This window comes from Rhamphochromis longiceps, linkage group LG15 (genome assembly GCF_057381845.1).
Source record: "Rhamphochromis longiceps isolate RC_006_pf linkage group LG15, R_longiceps_female_GT1.1, whole genome shotgun sequence".
NCBI classification, from domain to species: domain Eukaryota; kingdom Metazoa; phylum Chordata; class Actinopteri; order Cichliformes; family Cichlidae; genus Rhamphochromis; species Rhamphochromis longiceps.
In genome coordinates this window covers 9,314,262-9,335,389 of record NC_140571.1, presented here as the reverse complement: position 1 = coordinate 9,335,389, position 21,128 = coordinate 9,314,262, and the positions used below count along the sequence as shown (strand labels likewise).

General features: G+C 40.4%; 1 protein-coding gene across 1 annotated transcript; it reads right to left on the bottom strand.

Moving 5' to 3' along the window:
* Window positions 1-1,097: 1,097 nt before the first annotated feature.
* On the bottom strand, window positions 1,098-3,093 carry LOC146652039 (uncharacterized). Its single transcript, XM_085382564.1, has 4 exons — window positions 2,436-3,093; window positions 2,045-2,198; window positions 1,773-1,845; window positions 1,098-1,526 (listed from the first exon to the last, which is right to left on the bottom strand). The coding sequence occupies exons 1-4, from the start codon at window positions 2,735-2,737 to the stop codon at window positions 1,144-1,146; spliced, it is 912 nt and encodes a 303-aa protein (XP_085238690.1). The 5' UTR covers window positions 2,738-3,093; the 3' UTR covers window positions 1,098-1,143.
* Window positions 3,094-21,128: the final 18,035 nt, after the last annotated feature.

Genomic DNA, 21,128 nt, shown 5'->3' with positions numbered 1-21,128 from the left:
CCGTGTTCGTGTTTTCCTCCGAAAACAATAAGTTCCGTTGGAGCAGTCTTTCAACGCCTCTCTCTGTCTCTCACAGGCAAAGTTGACCCACACAACAAAGTAAAGCTAGTTTTCGGATATGAGCCGACAGGGACCCCGCCGTATTAGTCAGAGGTCCCTTTACTACAGTTCGGAGTCGCGGACCTTCAGTAATAGTAATAAATCACACAGCAATAGTACATTCACGCTGTTGTAAAAAGCATGATAATATATTAAGTAATCCAAAGTATTCAGAATACGTTACTGTCATTGAGTAACGTAACGGAATACGTTACAGAATACATTTTGGGGCATGTATTCTGTATTCTGTAATGGAATACATTTTAAAAGTAACCTTCCCAACACACACACACATATATATATATATATATATATATATATATATATATATATATATATATATATATATATTAACTGCACTTAATTAATGCAGTTAATTAACTGCACTTAATTAATGCAGCACTACGGGCAATACCTACAACCACGATTACCGACACTAACAAGCTGATCTACAATACGGCAGCAGTGATCAGTGAGATGCTTGGCTACAAGTTGAACAGCGACAAGGGGCAGTACCCTCCATGGAGAAGGAGGCTAGAGGGCAAGATCAAAGTAGCACGGAGGGAGGTTAGCCAACTAACAGAGTTGCAGAAAGGTGCGACAAATAAGGTGCCTAAGAAATACAGCAAGCTGTCCATACCTGAGGCCTTGGAAACTGCCAAGCAAAGACTCACAGCCTTGGCCAGCCGCTTGAGGAGGTACACCAGAGAGATCGAAGGCAGGAGAATAAACCAGCTGTTCTCCACAGAACCAGCAAAGGTGTACTCTCAGTGGCAAGGGAACAATAAGAGAACAGCACCACCAAGGCTGGAGACGGAGCAATACCGGAAGAGCATATGGGAGAAGGATGCAACCCATGTCTAATATATATATATATATATATTAGATATATATACTCTAATATAATACTCTAATATAATGCGCTTCCATGTCTGTTTCTGGACAGAATTTTGTAGACTTCAGTAAATCACTGTGCTTCTTTCCTATTTTTCCAGCAAAATACAAAGAAAGCAGGGGTGGCTCATGACTTTTGCACAATATAGCTCAAAAGATTAAAAGATACAAACATGTACAAAACACATACCTGTAGGATGTGCTGGATAAACTTGGCTGGGTAGGTCCATTGGACACACTGGAGGTGTTACTAGAGAAGACACGTGTGTCACCAGTAACACTGGCAGAAGAACCCGCTGATAAGCCAGGTGTGTTGTAACTGACAAAGGCAGATGTTCCACTGGAGTAAGGCTCATCCTCATCAGTAGCAACGACAGCAGGATTGGTGGACATTGTGAGGGTGTCAGCAGAGATGGAAGATTCAACAGTACAAACATCTTGGGTTGCAACGCACCAGATGACCTCATCATCAACAGACATGGACTGTGCGTTAACAATGGGAATGGCTGAGGGAACTTCTTTAGAAATTTCAACTGTGAGAACACAAAGAACAGGAGTTTAACTTTTGAATAACATCTCATCACATATATAGCTTTTGCTTTTCATGTATTTAGGGGTACATTTCTTCCTGCTCAAAATATTAAACTAAATTTAAATATGATTTTAACAAAGACTTGACACTTAACTAAAGACACAATGGCTAAGATGACTAAGTAACAGACACTGAACCAACTTAATTTACAGTTTATTTGGAGCGACTTTTAGATAGGAATATTTACCGCATTTGTCAGAATTCAACGTTTCTGTGAAATCCTGCCTGCTTGTATGGCTACTCTCTCCATCAGAATATGTCTGTAAATTAAAACAGAGAATACATTTCATTTTACTGACAACAAAATGTCATAATAAATATTAGTAATATGTTTATGTATTATGTATTAAAACATAATACAAGTGACAATGTTTAAGGGAGTTTAAAATCCATCTTTGCCTTTTTCACTCTCATTTTATGAACATACATACATTTGCTGAAATGATCAGGATTACTTACTGATTCATTGTCCTCACATAAGATGACCTTGTCAGGTCTGACATAAATTGACTTCTGATGAAACAGTTTTTTCACAAGGTCTCCATTCAAAGTCTGTTTGGAAGTGAGTGATGGCTCAACTAGTTTGGTGTGGCATGCCAGCAAAATCTGTAGCCTAGGGGAGGAAGAAAACATAGTGTATATGAAATTTTTGTTAAGGCTAACAGACTACAATACAATACAATACATTAAAAGGCTTAATTTTTGTTAACTCTAAAAGATATCAATCCAGTCATCCGATCGGTGCTCCCAGATCCTTTTTGGAAATACCCAAAGTTGACCTTTAATAGTATAATAATCTAAGTAACAAAATTTTTTTTTTTTTTTTTATAAAAAAGGATCTAATGCTTACCTGCATCCTTCAAGAACTGGCTGGAAGGCAGTCCTTATTGCCTGCATTACTTTGTCTGAGTCCCAGTCACAGCTAAACTCCAGTGCAGATTTTATATGTCCATTTTCAAAAAGCCAAGCTTTTTTGTTACGCCTTGGCACATGTGTAGTTAGATGGTCTGGCAAGAGAATCACTTCTTTGGTGAAAGACTGAGCCACAGAATGTGACCTGCTTAGCTGTGCTGGAAACCTAATGGAGGATAAAGGCAAATTAAACATTTCTGCATGTAATATACTCACACTTCTCTGATCAATGAAGTACATTTAATTAAAAAAATACACCATGCTGTACACATGTCTAATCTGCATTAATAAACACCCTCTAGCCCCATGGTAGCTAGGATAGGCTCTTGGAATCCTGAATTGGATAAGTGGAAGAGAATGGATGGATGAATGGATGGATAGATGATGGAAGATAGTGGGATGGGTGGGTGGAGAAACTTAACAATCACATAAACAAATGTCTTCAATTCACGGAGTACTTTTTGTTGCTTTAAAAAAAGTTTCATTAAATTATATACTGCCAACAACTATGTATTGTAACAACTGATGTGCTTTGCTTTTACACAATGTTTGCAGATTAAGCTTACGGGACGTGAAATATTATAGAAATCGCATGTTTCCACAATTAAACAAATTAACTGTTGTGCACAGTTTAGTCTCCACGTCCACACGCTGTCAGTCTGTCGCACAGTTTTTTTGGTTTGTTTTTTTGTGATATTTTTGTTTACTTAGCTTCGTCGAGCAATTGAAACCTACGGGCTATTACTAACCTTCCACTAGTAATTTCAGTGCATTTAGTTCTGTTCTTACCTCTTCTGCCTTGGGCCCTTTCGAGTAAAAGGTCTAAGATTGTAGATGGGACCTGTTGTGGGGCACTCCTGTGATGTGGAAGGCACATTCTCCATAACGTTAGCTGGATAACCAGGGGTTATCTGACCGGAGAGGTTCACTGCATTTGGTCTTCCACGATGAAAAAGTGAATAAATTTCTTCATCAGTAGTACGATGCGGTACACTAGTACAAATATTAGGTTGGCCAGAACATGCATTTGCCAGGGTGTTAATTAGCTCCTCATTCCTTAGAATTTGAGCCACAAAATTCCGTGCGGACCTGCTCATAGTGCCATTCCTCGCAGGTACAAACAAGGAAAACACTAGATGGCGCAAGCGCCTCCGTGACGTCAAGCTTCATTCTATAGAAGATCAGAAGATCTTCTATAGAATGGTGCCTACTATAGACCTGGCAACCTGGCTGCCCCTGGGTGGGTCCGGGATGGGCGTGAGGTTCTGGGGGCGCTCCGTCTCTGGGCTGGGGCCCGGGCCGGGCCTCGGGGGCTTGGGTCCTGGTTGGTGTGTTGCCGGGGTTGTGGGCGGGTGGGTGCATGGGGGCCCGGCCCTGGAGCAGGGTGCCGCCGGTGCGTCGAGCCGCCTGGGGGGCTCTTCAACTGGTGGGGGGGATGGTCACATCTTGCAGGAGCTTTCTTCTCTTCAGGAACTCTCTGCAGGAGGGGGAGATACAGGAGAGGTGGAGGAAGATCTCAGCCTGGGCGTTTACCGTCTTATGTAGTCTGGAAGATGTGTGGATGGTGGGGTGAGTGCAGTTTTCTCTGTGGTGGGGTTGGGTGGACTGTCCAGGGCTCTGTGGAGCCGGGGGGCGCTACTGCACTGGGCCCCGGTCTGATGGGCCTGGGCCCCCCTTCCCTGGCGGGTCGCGGAGGGTGGGAGTGCCTACTGGGGTCAGCGGGGGAGCTGGCCCCAGGGAGGGGTTACCTGCCCCTCCCTTCCTTCCCTCCCCATCTCCAGCTGCCTCCCTCTTCCCGCTCCTCCACAACCACCCACACATGCAGGGCCTTGGAGTGGGGGTATGTCACCAGGGTGCAGAGGAGGCTACCCCCCCCCCCCCCCCCCCCCCCCCCCGTCCCCTTCTGCCCCCCCCCCCGTCCCCTTCTGGCTGCCTCTGCCTCAATTTTATCCCACAACTTAGACATTCACATTATTCACACTCTCATTACACATACATATAGGATCTTGGGGGTGGGCACAATCACGGAGTCCAAATCACCATCAGGGTGTATACCTCACCCCTGACGTCGTTGCCCACCTCTCAATTTTAAATACACTTAGTCATTGAGGGCTAGCAGGAGGGACTATGCGCTTACCTGCTGCTCCTTGGCAGGTAGCTCCATGCCCTCCTGGGTTTTAATTGCACCTTAGAACACATATGCATCAACACTACAATGAGCGGGTGGAGGGAGGTTTGGAGTCTTCTCCCACCCCCATTCTCTGCGGCCTGCTGAAGCGGGAGGGCTAGTAGGAGGAGTTGGCCGTCCGACTGCGGTCTGGGGTGTGGGGCCTCCCTGCTGCTGCGGAGTCGGGGTGGTCTGCCTCTCCCCACCGCAGGGAAAAGGGTAACACCACCTGGGTCTGGGTGCAATTCCCCCCTCCAGGGGCAAGGGTACCTAGACCCGGTTTGTAGAGTACGCTTGGGGAGTGTGATTGTGTGTACAGCGTCTCTTTATGTCTGTCTCCACGTTGGTTGAGTGTGGAGTGAGTGCATATGAGAGCATGAGGGTGGGAATGGATGTTTGTGTCTGTGTGTGCCTGTATGTCTGTGTCTATATGTCAGGTTGGGTATCAGACGCCACCTCTCTGGGGACACCTCAGGCCCTCCAAGGTTTGGAGGCCTATCTCCACCCACCACCACTTCCCCTGCCGGTGGCGGACTCCCTCAGGTGTCGGTGTGTTGGTGGTTCTTTGTGTCTGGGGGTGGGCGTCCGGGTACACACCGGCTCACTCCTTGGCGGCCGCTTGTCGGGGCCTGGGGCCTGGGGCTCGCTCGGGCCCCTTTGGAGGTGGGGTGCCCCCGGCCTCTCGGCCTGGGGCTCGGTCACTCAGGCACAGCTGGGGGCCGGCGGAGCTCACGGGCGCGTCACTGCAACTCCCCCTGACTTCTGCTCCGCGGCTGCTGGGCGAGCCCTCATCTGGGACTCTCCTCAGCTCTTACTGGAACAGTGGCGCGGCTGCCCCTCTGTTGGTCTTCCATGGTCTCTTGTGTTCTGGGGGCCTCTGGATGTCTGGAGTTTTGATCTCCTCCATACCCGCTTCACACCCTGGAGGACGGGGCTGTGGCCCCCCCACACTCCCTAGCAGATCATTACATGGGGAAAACTTTGGAATGCAAGCATGCTGATCCACACAGGTATGCACACATGGGTATTCACAGACGAGGACTAAAGCTTTCTTGGCTGCTGCCTCAAAGCACACTGTGCGCTGTCTATCTTGCGTGCTGCACAATATCGTTTATTATTTAGTAAATATTGATATCTATGACTAGCTAGTTTATTGTGATGGTGCTTTGTTTTCTCTATTATTATGTTACTCTTTGTTGTTTGCTGTCTCCTCTGTTTGTTTTTTTTGTTTGTTTTTTTTTTTTTTTCTCCATACAGGTGACCCAGGAGTTCTTTTTTTTTTTTTTTCTCTCTCTTCCCCCCCCTTCTCACCGTCTCTTCTCCCCTTTGGTTTTCTTTCTTTCTCTCCCCCTCTTTCTCTCATTCATTCCCCCTGTCCTATTTATTAAAAAAAAAAAAAAAAAGACAAAGGATGAACTGAAGCTCTGCCATCACGTAATGTCGCATACTGCTGTTTCTGATGTCATTTAAAAAAAAAAAAAAAAAAAAAAAAAAAAAGAAGATCAGAAGATCATTCTATATATTCAAGTTTCATTCTATATATTCAGAAGATCATTCTATATATTCAGACTTTGGTTGGAATATATATATAATATTTTCCTAAAGGGCATTCCATAACACACACACACACACACACACACACACATATATATATATATATATATATATATATATATATATATATATATATATATATATATATATATATATATATATATCTGGTGTACCTCCTCAAGCGGCTGGCCAAGGCTGTGAGTCTTTGCTTGGCAGTTTCCAAGGCCTCAGGTATGGACAGCTTGCTAGGCACCTTATTTGTCGCACCTTTCTGCAACTCCGTTAGTTGGCTAACCTCCCTCCGTGCTACTTTGATCTTGCCCTCTAGCCTCCTTCTCCATGGAGGGTACTGCCCCTTGTCGCTGTTCAACTTGTAGCCAAGCATCTCACTGATCACTGTTGCCGTATTGTAGATCAGCTTGTTAGTGTCGGTAATCGTGGTTGTAGGTATTGCCCGTAGTGCTGCGTTAACATCATCTAGCAGACCTTCTGAGGGAACTTCACGTAATCTTGGTAACCGGCTACGTGGGATCCAGGTTTCAAGCTTGGCCATGATCCTATTTTTCAGGTCAGTTCCTCTCGCACTCAACGATCCTTCTCCTATCGCACTTGGGGCTATGTACCCAATCTCGGGTGGGGGTGATGATATCTCCCCCCTGACCTGGCGTCCTGACTCCTCCTTGCCGTAGCATTTGTGTTGTACCTCGTCAATCTCTAGCTGTGAGAGCAGTCCCTTCTTTCGAATGTTGGAACACTGAGCTACTAGTTGTTTCGCCGTCATTGTGGATGTTGGGTATCGAAGAATCCATAGGTCCCTCATCCTATTCATGTAGCCCCTTCCGCCGGGGTTACTTGCATAGTAGCATTCCAACAACGCCCTGTTTTCGTCTCTTGCCCACCGATGCCTTCTTGTTCCAGTAGCCCAGTTCCAGTAGCTGTGTCACTGCACCTGAGCCTAAAAGGTAGGCCGAATCTATTGTTCTGGTGTGCTGTAGGTTATTGTTATGTACTACATGTGCAAATATGTACCCATAACTTGTTTTTCAAAATATTAATAAAAGTGATGTCTCCAAACAGCCATCTCTTTCCTGACAATTCCCTTTGTGCATATTCTCTTACATATGATAAGTCAACATTGAAACACCTGCGGCTTTTGGTCAGGTGCGGCTAATGTATGTACAAAACAGGATTTTCCCCTGATTTTAGCTTGTGCGGCTAATATTTAGGTGCGCTTTGTAGTCCGGGAAATACGGTATATATATATAGATAGATAGATAGATATGAATTTTAAAAAAATGTAATTTAAATTTTTTAAAAAAGTTTAGGCTTCTCAGCAACATGGAAAAAGTGATATGTTCATGACTGAATTATTAATTACGTACTAATAATATAATGTGAATTTGTAAATTGGGCAAAAACTGCTGTGCCACCATATGAAAAAAATAGACTCACTTAAACCTCTTTATTAATGGAAAATTAAGATTCATAATATAAATATGCTAATACTTGTAGGTGCTTGTCTTCTGGGTTTTGAAGGTTAGAAGGTGGACAGAATGAAAACAAGCGGTTGTTTTCCCTCGATGGTAATTATGCTCCATGCATGATCAGACACACTCTGCTGACGTCCAAACACTCACAAACCCTCCACAATAATGGATGCTGACTGAAGAAATCATTTGTTTTGGGATCTAATTATTAATTGTCGGCTTTCTGGGAAACCTGGCTGAGTTTGGATTTCACAGACTCCACTGACCCAGCAGGCTGACTGGCGGCGGCCTGACAGTGGCTGTTGCGGTGTGTTAAGCGCGGTCGGCGTGCTTCATCCCAGTTGTTGTGCACAGAATAAGGACTCGTCACGGGCACTGACAGGGCACTTCACCTCTGCCGACACACTGAACAACCATTATTCGTAGCTGTCTCTCTCTTACAGTCACACTCAGTTTCACAGCATCCTCTATTGCTGCTATTCTGCGTCACATTTAACAAATAAACAGCAACATATTGAAGCTTATATGCATTTATATGTACATTTATGGTAATATGGACCCAATTACTCAAAAGTTAATTCGAAAGTGATCTCATCACGCTCTGGCTCTCTAGCAAATGAGCATAATCTTTTCTGCAGATAATCTAATTATGACTAATTATATCTGAGCAGCTCATTTTGATATCATCTAGAGAGGGACACTGTCAGTCTGAAAATGAAAGCAGTAATTTGAAAAGTTTTAACAGTAATAGAAAATTTCTCGCCTTTATTAATTTGTTACCGGGCAGAAAAAATAGACTTGATACAGAGATAACGATTTCATTATAGTGTAAGGTGCCCATGTTCATGCTCTTTAGGCCAGTTAGTGGCTGTATAGTCCTGAGTACAAACACTATGCACATCAATCATCAGTACCATCTTAATTTAATCCAAGCACAGTGAAAAGGGAGCTTTACTAACAAAAGCTGGAACCAAAAAGTAAATTAATGAATCATGTGAAATTATTAGTCCAAAATGCAAGGACTGAAAACTTCAAATTGGTTGAGTGCTTATCGACTCTATTTGAGTGCCTTCTTACTACGGTATACGCCTCGTTCCCACATGTGCCTTTTTCTGTGCTGTTGCCTTTTTAAACTTCACACACTCACACTGAATGATGAATGCATTTTGGGCTATTTGGAGGGTCAGTATCTTGCACAAGGGTACTTTGGCATGTAGACTAAAGGAGCCGGGGACTGAATCACTAACCATCCAATTGGTAGATGACCCGCTATACCTTCTTAACAGAGCACAAGCAGGGAAAACAGGAACAGTGGAGAAAAGTGAGGCAAAGAAATATACTGGGCACTTTTCATTATGCTAACTTGCACTGCTTCGCATCGTGCGATCAAGAAACTGTTCCCCCTCCGCCATCATGAAGGATATTCTAATTCCTTAAATGCACCTTAAGAAGATGAGGGGAGAGAGGCTTTTGGAGGGGAAAGTGTTTGATTAAGTGGACACTTTGCCTTTGACATGGTCAACATAGACCTTAAAAGTGACCGCTGACTTGTTTTTTTCCTTCTCTGCCACTTGTGTATAGAACTTAATGATGGAGCCAGATGTCAATTTGAAAGTGCCACTGAGTTGTATCGCAAAACAGCAGCTACAATGGTGATTACCATCTGTTAGGATTGTGCCAGCATGTTAATCTTTTAGAAAAATCCATATGGTGTTTCCAAAACAAACTAGGTTGAGCTATAGCAAAATTGGCCAACCACTTGGACAACAGCAAGAAATACCAGGGCGATTGAATGTGAAAATCTCAGTGGTATGGTTAGAGTCTATGGATTTTATTGTTATGTTTGGCGTTATGACTCTGTAATTAAGATGAATTCTTAGTCCTGCAAACCACAACAAGCACAAAAAGGAAAAATCTCTGAGTTGGAGAATGATGTGAGAAAAGACAGGACAGGAGAGGAAGATGACAGGTTAGGTTTAAAGGTAAGGACTGCTCAGTGATGCTTGATAAACTGCAGATTTAAAGCTTAATGTTGTAATTTTAATCACAAGCTATTCTATTTTTGTGTTATTCAAATGTCATGAAAATCCTGTGTAGTTAATAAAGAGGTTAGCTTGTCATACTGTGGTGAATTTCTTGTAAAGCAGTGCGCTGGACTGTTGCAGAGTGGCTGTGGTGCGCATGGTCAGTGTTGGTTTATATCAACTGTAATAGATTAAGATGCATTTTAAATCATGAAATTAGGTTCTCTACTGGAGTCCTACCTCATGTGACAAATATGGCCAATGTGATTGGCTGTGCCTTTCAGGGAGCTCTGTTTAGTTTTATCAGCGGCAAGCCTGCGCTGCAAGGACCTGCAAGGAGGAGAAGGGGATGAACCTGGATATAAGAAAGTATTTTTCAAAGAAACCTGTAAGTCACTTAAAGCCAAGTTAACTCCTAAAATGTGTCTGTCATAATAACGTTACAGGCTATGCTAGGCTTTGGCCCACATCAGTCTAAAATTGTATGTAACCATGAATAACGTGTTTTGGAAACTAACTGCACAACAGCACTATTAGTTATCTCAGTCTCAGAGTAGTAGTATTTGGAATGTCTCACTGTTATTCATCAGGTGACAGAGGCAGCTCTGCCATGTTGTAGCTCGGACAGAGGTGAAGAGGCACTGACTGATGATTTGGTGCTATAGATTAACTAGTATTTATTATCATGACAATTGTTAGGCTGCTGACGTAAATTGATTCATTTGTGTATATTTGACAAAGAATCTGAATTGACATGTCTCACTTTTTATATGGCACGAATCAATGTGTTATTTTATCAGGTAGCAATATGTCCTAGTGCAGTCAGAGGGGAAGAGACAGGGCCAAAGGTGAGGCACATCAAGCACAGAATAATACTTTTAATCTGAGGATAAAACGCATGTACAGTGGCTATAGAAAAAAATCTACACACCCATGTTCAAATGCCAGGTTTTTGTGATGTAAAAAAATGACAGCAATTCATGTTGCTGTAACAGTAGTTCATTTAGAATTAAAAAAAAATCCCAGCTCACTGAGTTGATAGGAGCAATAGTGCCTAAAATGTTGCAGAATTTTGCTGTGAGATCTTTTACTTTGTGGTAATCTTAGATGAGTAGTTTTATGGACAAAACCCACCAGGGCATTCAGTGTTCCCTTAGTGCTAATGTGTAAGAGATGTTTGTGTACTATAACTGAAGTAATGTTGTTAAGTCCTTAAAGTCATATTCTTTTATTGTGATGTCTGTATTTGAAGCTATTTTTATTTTTGTATGATACCTGATTTATATGGAATAGGGCTGAAGTAAACTAAAGCCTAAAATACTTAGTCAGTCATTTGTTTAATAGTAATTTAACATTATAAAACTATGAATTGTAAGTTTAAATGGTTTAAAAGCATGTAGAATATCATATGTAGGCAAGTATATTTCTCCTTTTTTTATCAAGAAGCAAAGACAAAAAGAAGAAGAAAAAAAAGAAACGGGGCAGGGTTCGGTGGTTGAATCATCCGTCCCCACCAATGCCAAAACCAAATCTACGCCCTTGCTTTACTTACTTTACTAGGTGTGGATGTAAAGTCACCATCTACAATGCAGACAACAGAACATTTTTTAAAATTATTTTTCACTCCATAACAGAGTCAAACTGAATACCTTCATTAGAATTAGAACTTTGATTCAAATAATATTTTTATTTTCCTGTACTAAAATTCATAATTTAAAAAATGTACATTCGTCCTTCCAGGAGTTTAAAAAGTTGCTTCAGTACGTCAACTTTTATTGGAGTATTTTTTAACCCAGTTGTCTGTAAAGAAAGTAAAGAAAGTCTGTACTTTTGTCACCTGTGCAATTCTCTACAAATGACACAGCTGGGTTAATGGGACATTAACTAGGTAAAAGTTTTAAAAAAACACTGCATACATTTATGCTGCTATGCAGATTATCCCTTTTTTTATTTAATAAAATTAAAAAGTCTTGAGCAATCCCATATTTCCTCAAAAAAAAAAAGAATAGGAGAGAAGAAAAAATGATGCTGGATATCTGTACTGATGGACAGGGTAATGTGCCTGCTCGGGGTGCACCTGCTCTCATCTGTGAAAAGCACAGAGTGCCATTCTGTGCAACCATTCTATGTTCATTCTATGTCTTTTAACCAGTGGTCCCCAACCCCCGGGCCACGGACCGGTGCCGGTTCGTGAGTCATTTGGTACCGGGCCACGAGAGTTGAGACTCGGGTGTGAAATGTATGGTTTTCAGGGTTTTTATTGGTTTTTATCATTATTTTGTTATCGTTTTTTTCGTTAACTCGTTTTTCCTGGGTCTTTTCACGTGTGTTATGAATAAATCATATTTTTTTTGGTACCAGTACTTGTTTTATTTTGTTGTATTTATCCGCGACACCTTAAAGGCCGGTCTGTGAAAATATTGTTGGGCACAAACCGGTCCGTGGCGCAAAAAAGGTTGGGGACCGCATGCTTTAAACCATAGATTAAACAAATAGCTCATTCTCGCCTGCTTCCTTTGTAAGAACAGACCTGTCGCCAACTGATTCTGAAGAATTAGTGCATTTGATACTTCTAGACTTCTGGACTAGTGTGGCAATTTTCTTTCTTAAAGATGGATTTTGTGATTACAAAACTATAGTTGGAGGCAAACCCTTCAGCCTTCAGACCCCTGTCCTGTGGCACCAGCTACTGTTCAGTGTCAAGAGACAGACACTATCTTTGAGGATTAAGCTCAAAAATGTCCTTTTTGATCAAACGTGCAGGTAGGGCTGAATCAGTTTCCAAGAATTTCGAGCAAACGTTTTTCACTTCATTGTTTTGGGAGATTGTGTGTAGAATTTTAGGTGAAAATAGGTTTAATCAATTTTGGGATAAATCTGTAACATGACAAAGTGTGGAATAAGTGAAGCATTACTTTTGTCTGCTGTCTTCTGTGCTTTTTTTCATATTTTTTATTGAGCGTCTCTCGATGCTCCTGTTTCTGTCTTCTCTTTCCCCTCCCTGTAACCACACTTGTTCCTGAGACTTGTTCTGCCAAAGGTCTCCTCCTGTTAAAACCATCACTCAGGCTTTGCTTGGAGGGTATTTGAGGAGGATATATGATGTTCGAGGATTTTACAATATAAAGTGCCTTGAGTTATTTGTTGTTGTGAACTTCAAATAAAGTTCAAGACTGTGTTTTCAGCCAAATTCTTTTTGTGTCATAGATTTTCAGCTTGTGTGACTTTGCTGAAATCTTACCTCCACACCCAGCATCACAGGAACAATGAAGACAATACTGCATCAAATTGAATATTCCACTTTTTTATATTGCTTTATAGGATTTTGTGACGTAAGGGCACACAGCAGTATGTAATCCACTATTCACATCCTATGTTCTTGTTCGTCTGTTTTCCATCATGCTTGTAAGCAACAGTTGTTTGATTGTTTTTTACTAGATTTGCTTCATCAGTCTTATAATGTTCACCTGTTTCTCATATGGGGAGATGGCCTTACATCAATAACAAAGGCTCTCTTGCTGTATCTAGAATAACTTTAAATATAACATGACAGTTCACAATGTTGGAGCCATATTAACTTCATCTTGAAGCATTGGGGCTCATCTTGTCTTAAAGACCTCATAGTAGCATATCAACCAAATAACCCAACAGATCACTTCAGACTACTGTCTTACTTGTGGTTCCTAGGGAATTTAAAAGTAGAAAAGTCAGAGAGAGTGTGCAATAATAATACAATATAAAGCACCTTGAGGCAACTGTTGTTGTGATTTGACGATATGTATACATATATATAAACCTGAATTGAACTGAATTAAATCTCTTCTAATTCAAGCCACTACCCACAGGTTGTCTATTTCACAGTGATGTTGAAAACCTGACGAAATACACCCCAGTTGCTTCACTGATTACAAACGGCACCTCAGCACACACCTTAATCATTCTGCAACCATAATGGCTCCCTTTCTGAAAAGTCCCATTAGCAGATGTGCTCACAATAATAATGGGAGAGAGTTGGGGGTTTTTTTTTAAATCCCAGGTCTGTCACGTTATGCCCCCCTCCCCACCCCTCTCGCTTTGATCTCTATTCAGTTTTTTCACTGGAATCTCTAATTGGTCCTTTATAGGATTCATCTTTGATCATGTCCTGCAGGCACAGAAGCTCCACAGCACTCCAAATAAAGAGGTTCTATAACAAACCTCATTAGTGTTATAGCTTTCATATAGATCAACCTTTTGGTTGATTGTAATAATTTTTATAGACAGAAAAAAAGCCAAACAAAACTGGTACACTACATGTTGTGGTTTCCTCCCTTGATCGAACTGAGTTTGGAACTCTGGGTTAAGGGAAGTCATACATCTTCCTTCCTGGGGAATGATTGCTGATTGTGGAGGGTACTTGAGAAACTGATGCGCCTAAAGCACCACCTGAAAAAGAGTTTTTTTCAGTTTGGGCAAGCTCCCCACTTTGGCCAAAAATTATTACAGCTTTATCAGAACTACTTTTGCAATACACTGTCATGAAGCAGCTCATAAAGGTTTACAGGAGGACAGAAACACTTGTGAGTCCTTCTTCCACTAGTACTTTGAAGTAACAATGAGCTGTTGGAACGCGGGCCCTTCTGTTTTGGAGAGGTATACCAGAGAAGTAGAGAGCTACTAAATCTCAACAAAAAGCAACACAAAACATATAGAAGACAAATCAATGTGGGCAGTTTGACAAGTGCATAGAGGAAAAAACATCAGTGATTAAGTAGACAGGCAAGTATAATGTGTAACAATAAGGTTCATATGAGCAAATAGCATTGGTGAGTGCAGAATTCTTTATGTGGTGACTGAAGCTAAGCAGTGCAGCGTTTTGGTGGAAAAAAGGTGTTTTAAAAGTGCAGTGCAACAGTACAGCATATACTGGTACCTTTAGAAAGCTAAAGAGAAACGTTTTCCTTTGTTGCTCTTGAAAATCAGCCAACATTTCAATATAAATCACAGCGGTAAGTGTGAAATTTATCTTCTGCAATAAAGAACAAGGTCCTGTGGTGAAATGCATCTAGCAAACAGTAGAAGTAACTTGTGAATAAAATACACTGTACCTAAATTTATTATACTTTTATTGGTATTTTTTACATACCATTTGGTATGTGGATACCGAGTTTACTGATGTTGAGCATCTGTGTATCATCAAAGTAAATCTGGAGAAAAATGTTATGCTTACATCATCTACAATAAGTTTTGCAAATTAAATAGTATCTTTTTATCTTAAAGTTATGATCACAACTATAGTATCTCCCCCTTCCCTGTTATAGCAGTGATTTAAAAGGAGGCAGTAAAATCTTAATTTGGACTGTGAAGGAAATTGGAAGCCAGTGCAACTGTGTGAGCACTGGAGTAATGTGTTACCTGCACCAAGCGTTTGTGAGTCTTGCCGCTGTGTTTTGTATGTTTACAGTGAGTTGCAGGGAGGAAATCGGCGACTTGGACTGACCTTTGCAGTATTTCTAATCTGTACAAAGCAAGACTGGACAGGGCTTTTGACATTCTGGTTGAAATTGAGACACTGATTGAAAATTATGCCCATGTTTCTAGCAGATTGCTTTGGGTCGTTATTAGTCGTCCAAGGTGGGTAGTGGCACTTCAGATTTATCAGCGCTCGGTTGTAAGAAATCAAAAGTAATCCAGTCAATTTTTGTGCGTTTGTCAGGACTAAATGAGAAAAAGAACTGAATGCAAACTGGTTACATGCCCAGGGTGTACCCTGCCTCTTGTCCTATATAGTCTATCTCAACCATTATAGGCTCCAGCAACCTGTATGGATAGATGGGCGGATGGATGTATGGACGAAGATGTAACCAAAGGACAATAGGTCCAAGAACTGAGCCCTGTGGGACCCCACATCTCATGAGGCAGTTGATGAGGTAAAACTGTGACTCTGCACCACAGGCTGATTCTGAATATTATGGTTGATGAATACAATGTGAAACAGACATGCTAACACAGACGTTCCTTAAAACAAATGCAAAAATGTGACTGATAAAAAAATATGTATATATGAAGATCATCTATCAAGCACCAGTTGACCCACCTTCACTGCTTTACCGATTGAGGAAAATAGTTTAAAGTTGGTATCTGAAAAGAGCAGTTCTGCCTCAAGCGTGTTAACCAATAAATATCAGGTGCACAGGTAGAGTTCTGAGACATTAACCAATGATAAGAACTATCCAGTAAAAAGAACATTCAAATAAAACCCAACAGAGGCTTGTGTAAATAATATAAAAGGGACAGTGAAAGGGTTCAAAGGCTGTGATGCAACCAATCACTTGCAAATTTGACTTAAACTAAACTTCTGAGCAGTGAAATATAATTACTTAATTAATTACCAAAGTTGTTGGGGGGAAAGTGCACTTTACATAGACTTGATTTTAAGCTTGTTAAACAGTCAAACATTAACACCTCATGCAAAAATTCAAAGTTGAAGAAACCATTCAGGAAATGCCACTGGACATGAAGCCTTAATCTCTATGCTTGTGTAACATGCTCCCCAATGTGGATGCAATTATATTTCTCAAGCACTTTTTCCTTCAGTTCAAACTACAACTTGAGGAGTTTAAAAAAAAGGCCCTTTGATGTTTAGCTGACGCTTCTTAAGATCCAACTGAAGAAGTCAAACTACTGACTGCAGCAGAATGGTGCAAAGCACCAATGTCCCTCCGGATAGTGTGCTTTGAAATTGTAAAATAAGTGGGAGATTATTGTTAATTAACAACATGGTGGATCATTGAAGAATTTTTTTAACAAATTCTCCTGCACCTGCTGGCAGTGCTAATAAGATCTGGTCTCAAGTTTACCAGAATTCAGCATGAGACACATAGCCCTCACTCACAGAGACTGCATAGATACCTTGTGGGAACTCCTCTTGCTTTAAGAGCAGAAAACAAAGTTTCTTAGTATGAAAAGAGACTAAAATAACAGTGTTTGTTTTACCTTAGACACATTATTATGCAAATATATGAATTTATATAGCTTTATTTCAGAGAAGTCAAGGAGAAAATGGCTGCATTTCTTTCACTAGAGCAGCATGCAGTAAAACCCAGAGGACACAGCGCTCGGTCAGTCAACTCAAACAATGTATAAAATCCTTCATGGAGACCCACTGTGACCAAAAGATAGATCAAAACCAGAAAATAAGCCTGAACAGAGAGGCTCTTTAGATCAGTGCCCTTTCAAAGCAGCTTTAGTTTGCCTCCACTGGGCAATCGAGGGGAATTAGATGTCATTCTTTTTCTCAGAAATGAAACCCGCCTGTTTCTGGGAGTTAAAGCTTTGTGGGCAAAAAAAAGTAAAATCAGCAGCAGCATTGAAACAAGTTCTCCTCTCCACAATAGGGATTATGGTGTGATAAAAAGTGGAGTAACATACATTGTTGATGTTGTGGGGGTGGGTGCAATATGTAAGACTGTGTGATGTATCCCTGAGATGGTGTGTTCTGCTTAGGTTTAACTTAGAAGTGATTGAGATGTTTTAATAACTGTTAAGGTGTTGCTATTTGGTGAGTAGCTGCTGGAGGTTGTTTTCAGTTGAATCTATTCCTTAAATATGATATACACTGTTTTATATTACAGTTAAAAAAAAGTAAATCTCTCATTTTACAACCTTATGTATTGCGTTTTGTCTTAAACATGTGCTTCTGTATCCTGTATGTAATGAAATCATCACTCATGGATGACATGTTTTTACACATTGAGTATACCACTTAAAACCAGTGTCAGAAGCACTTCCCTTTTAGTGTTCACATTCATCTTTACAGAGAAAGGGTACTGTCGGGCCCACTTTTAAAGACATTCAAAATATCTGTCAACAGACAGATGTCGGGCCCACTTTTAAAGACATTCAAAATATCTGTCAACAGACACAAGAGACAGATTCAATTTATGGTAATGCACATGTAAATGTCCGTTTCCTCTGCACTTAAGGAGTCTGTGTTTTCCTGATTGACCAAAACCCTGCTTGTTCCATTCTGAATTTTTCTTTCTATTTATTTCCAGGTTTTTCGCATTTTGAAAAGAATATAGATGGAGCTACTTCTGTTAAATCTTCTGCAATGCATTGCTATTTTATGTTTTATGAAAGCACTCAAACCTTTGTGACAAATCAGAGGATCCATGCAACGGTTTACCAAAAATAGGAATATGTTTGAATATGACAAATTTAAAACCGCAATACTTTTAATTACGAGTAGAAACCCTGGATATTAGGCTTATTAGCAATTAACTATTATGAAAAGGTCAACTTTTTAAACCATGGATAATAATTTATATATGATGTGTATATGAAGATTTCACACACTAGTGCAGGAAGCACAACTCCTAAATATTTGCATTTGAGACCATGGAAAAAAACTAAAACCTGTGATGGATCCATTTCAATCTTCGGCGTGAGGGTCAAACCCTGTAGCCACCAGGTTTGATTATAAAAGTTAATTATGCAGCCATTATGAGCTATTTGTGGATATAAAACATGAGCAACTGTGAATTCTTACATACAAGACACACAAAATCAATATTAAGCGTCTCCCTGTAAATGCAACATGCATTCCTGTTACAACACCCTCACCTCAGCTGTTGAACACAGATGTCATTTTAGTGCAGGTAAGATTAAAAAAACATCAATATAATCTAATTTTAAAATGCTGGGGTGTTTATATTAGTATCACAATAAAACCATAGATTTTAATCAGGGACTAGCTTGCCATGATCCACTGTGTACACAGTTTGAGCATTTTAAAAAGAGATTAGACTGTGTTAAATTATTCACCTTTAAATTCGGTTTTTAATTATCTTTTGTTATGAATACTCTGAATTATTTATTGATAAATAGTACATCTCTACTGTTTCATTCTATGTGTTACATAACACCGAATGAAACAGGAAACACTATACCTCAGAAAAGGTTGAGTGATTGTGTAGGTTATCACAAATACTAACAAAACAATTTCAACTGCGCAAAAACTAATCTCATTAGTTAAAAGTAAAAGATGCCGCGACCGCGGTGTGTTCTTCCTTAACCATAGCGTGTAGTCGCAGTAGCACAAACAAGTGACGAACACGTGGTAAGTGAAGTTTCAAAAAAACAGTATATGTAAAATTGCCCCTGCATGTCTGCATCACAGTTATGCTTTCAGATTATTGCATGGAGATGTCAAAGGCAAGATGAAAACACTGAACTTTTAGACACAGTATTTTAGACATCCAGAGTGTCAATGAACACATCCATTAATATCTCGATAGGGCAAGTAGTAATAACATTTTTACTAAACTTAAATACTAAAGCTGGGGTTATTTCCTCTATCATTTCATTTTATTTTAATTAATTTTCCAAGATGTCCCAAAATCATTTTATTTTGTTTTGATTTTTTTAAGTCTATTTTTGCAGCTTTGTTTTAGTGAACTAAAAGGTTTTCTCACATCTTGTTTTGGCTTTTAGTTTTATTTAACTTAACTATAAATACCTCGCTGCATAATACATAATAACACACGTATTTACTCTGAAGCTCATAGAGTATCTAGTTTACCAGAACAAAGCAACACACTGACTACAACCCTCTTCTCCCATTTTTGCCCATATGTGATTATATTACAGAGTTTATCTTGCACTTGAAAAAAAATCTAAAGGAATAACATTTATATCAGGTACAACAGGAGGAGTACTGTGAGTGATTTACTGCTACAAATCACGTCTCTCCCTCTTATCACTAGCTTGAATCTGGAGGTGCCTTTTACATTCTGTCACCTCGGGTAACACTAAGAGGCAACATTATACAGTACTGTCAGATGTGCAGCTGCTGAAGCTCTCTACATGCACCACTGAAAGACAGATGGGCTGACATGTGACTGCATTTTGTCTAATGTGTTTAGGATGGCTAGTTTTGGCTGGCACATCTTTATGGAAAGAGCTAAACATGGAAAATACAGTGGTGTAACGGTGTCATATATCTTTCTGCTGTAGTTTCATTCACCACTCTCCAGAATGGCTGTTGCTGTAAACACAAAGTGGCCTTGAGTTGTGGACTATCCTGATTGAATGCAACATGCTTCTGTTCACCATCCCATCCGCATTTTAGATTTTCTATACTAAAAGTGGCTGCATTAAATGCGGTATCACAGAGAGCAGGAGGTTAGTAAAAGGCCAGCTGATGCACCACTGTGCTGCAATAGCTTGTGAACTTGACAAGTGATCCTGATAAAAGGCCCTTTCTTTCTATCTCTATTGTTTGATAAAACAGAAATGACAAAAAGGATAGTATGTGAGAACGATAGTGAGCAGCAACATTAAGGTAGATAGGATTGCTGTCGGAGGCATTGGCTGAACTGTTTGTAACAGATTGTGTGTGACATGTTATCAGAAATGTGTCAATGAATATGCACTTTCAGTTTTCTGCTATTTATGGCAAAAGAACAACACGACCCAAACATGTCACATCAATTGTTCAGTGCAAAAACAAAATGCTAAATGCTACATAGACTTACTGTAGCATCTTGTTGCACAAAGTGGTATATAGTAGATGTCTATGACGGTTACAGTAGATATATTTAAGAAATTTTGAATTAAAAAAATGTTTAGGTCTTTTGTGTTCTTTAAGCTTTTATAGCCACTTTATTAAATACACCGGTTAAACCGCTTGTTAACTCAAATATCTAATCAGTCAATCACATGAACTTTGGTATGTAGACATGTTCAAGACAACATGCTGAAGTTCAAAGTGAGAAAACTAGAGAAGAAAAGTGATTTAAGTAACTCTGAAGACGGCATGGTTATTAATGCCAGACGGACTGGTCTAAGTATTTCAGAAGCTACTGACCTACTGAGGCATGCACCTCTTGGGTTTACAGAAAATGATTAGAACAGAGAAAATATCCAGTGAGTGGCAGTATGCAGCTAAGTAAAAGTGCCTTTTTGATGCCAGATGTCAGAGGAGAATGGCCAGACTGTTTCGAGGGGGGTCGGACTGATTGAGGCTGATTGGTTTGGAAGATCCAGGAGCAGGCAGCAGGGGCCATCTCGAGGTGGTCCAGTTTGGGGGTCTGGGAAGTCTGAGATTATGGTGTTAACCAAACTACACAGGTCCAAACTACACTGTATTCACTAAAGCTGTTGTCTTTTTAACATTTTTTGATGCTTTGTATCTTGCTCTATCTAATCTGAACATTTAGACAGTTTTTAACTCTCAGTGATGCCACTGAGTGTTTGTGTTTGTTTGAGTTTGGAAACTGAAGAGGAGTTTGGACCCGGAAACCGTGACGTTACAGTTAAGAGGGGGATACTCATCTTCTAATGGCTGTTTCCAGCAGAATAACACATTGTGTCAATAATCTCAAACTGACTTCTTGAACATTTTTTGCAAGCTCACT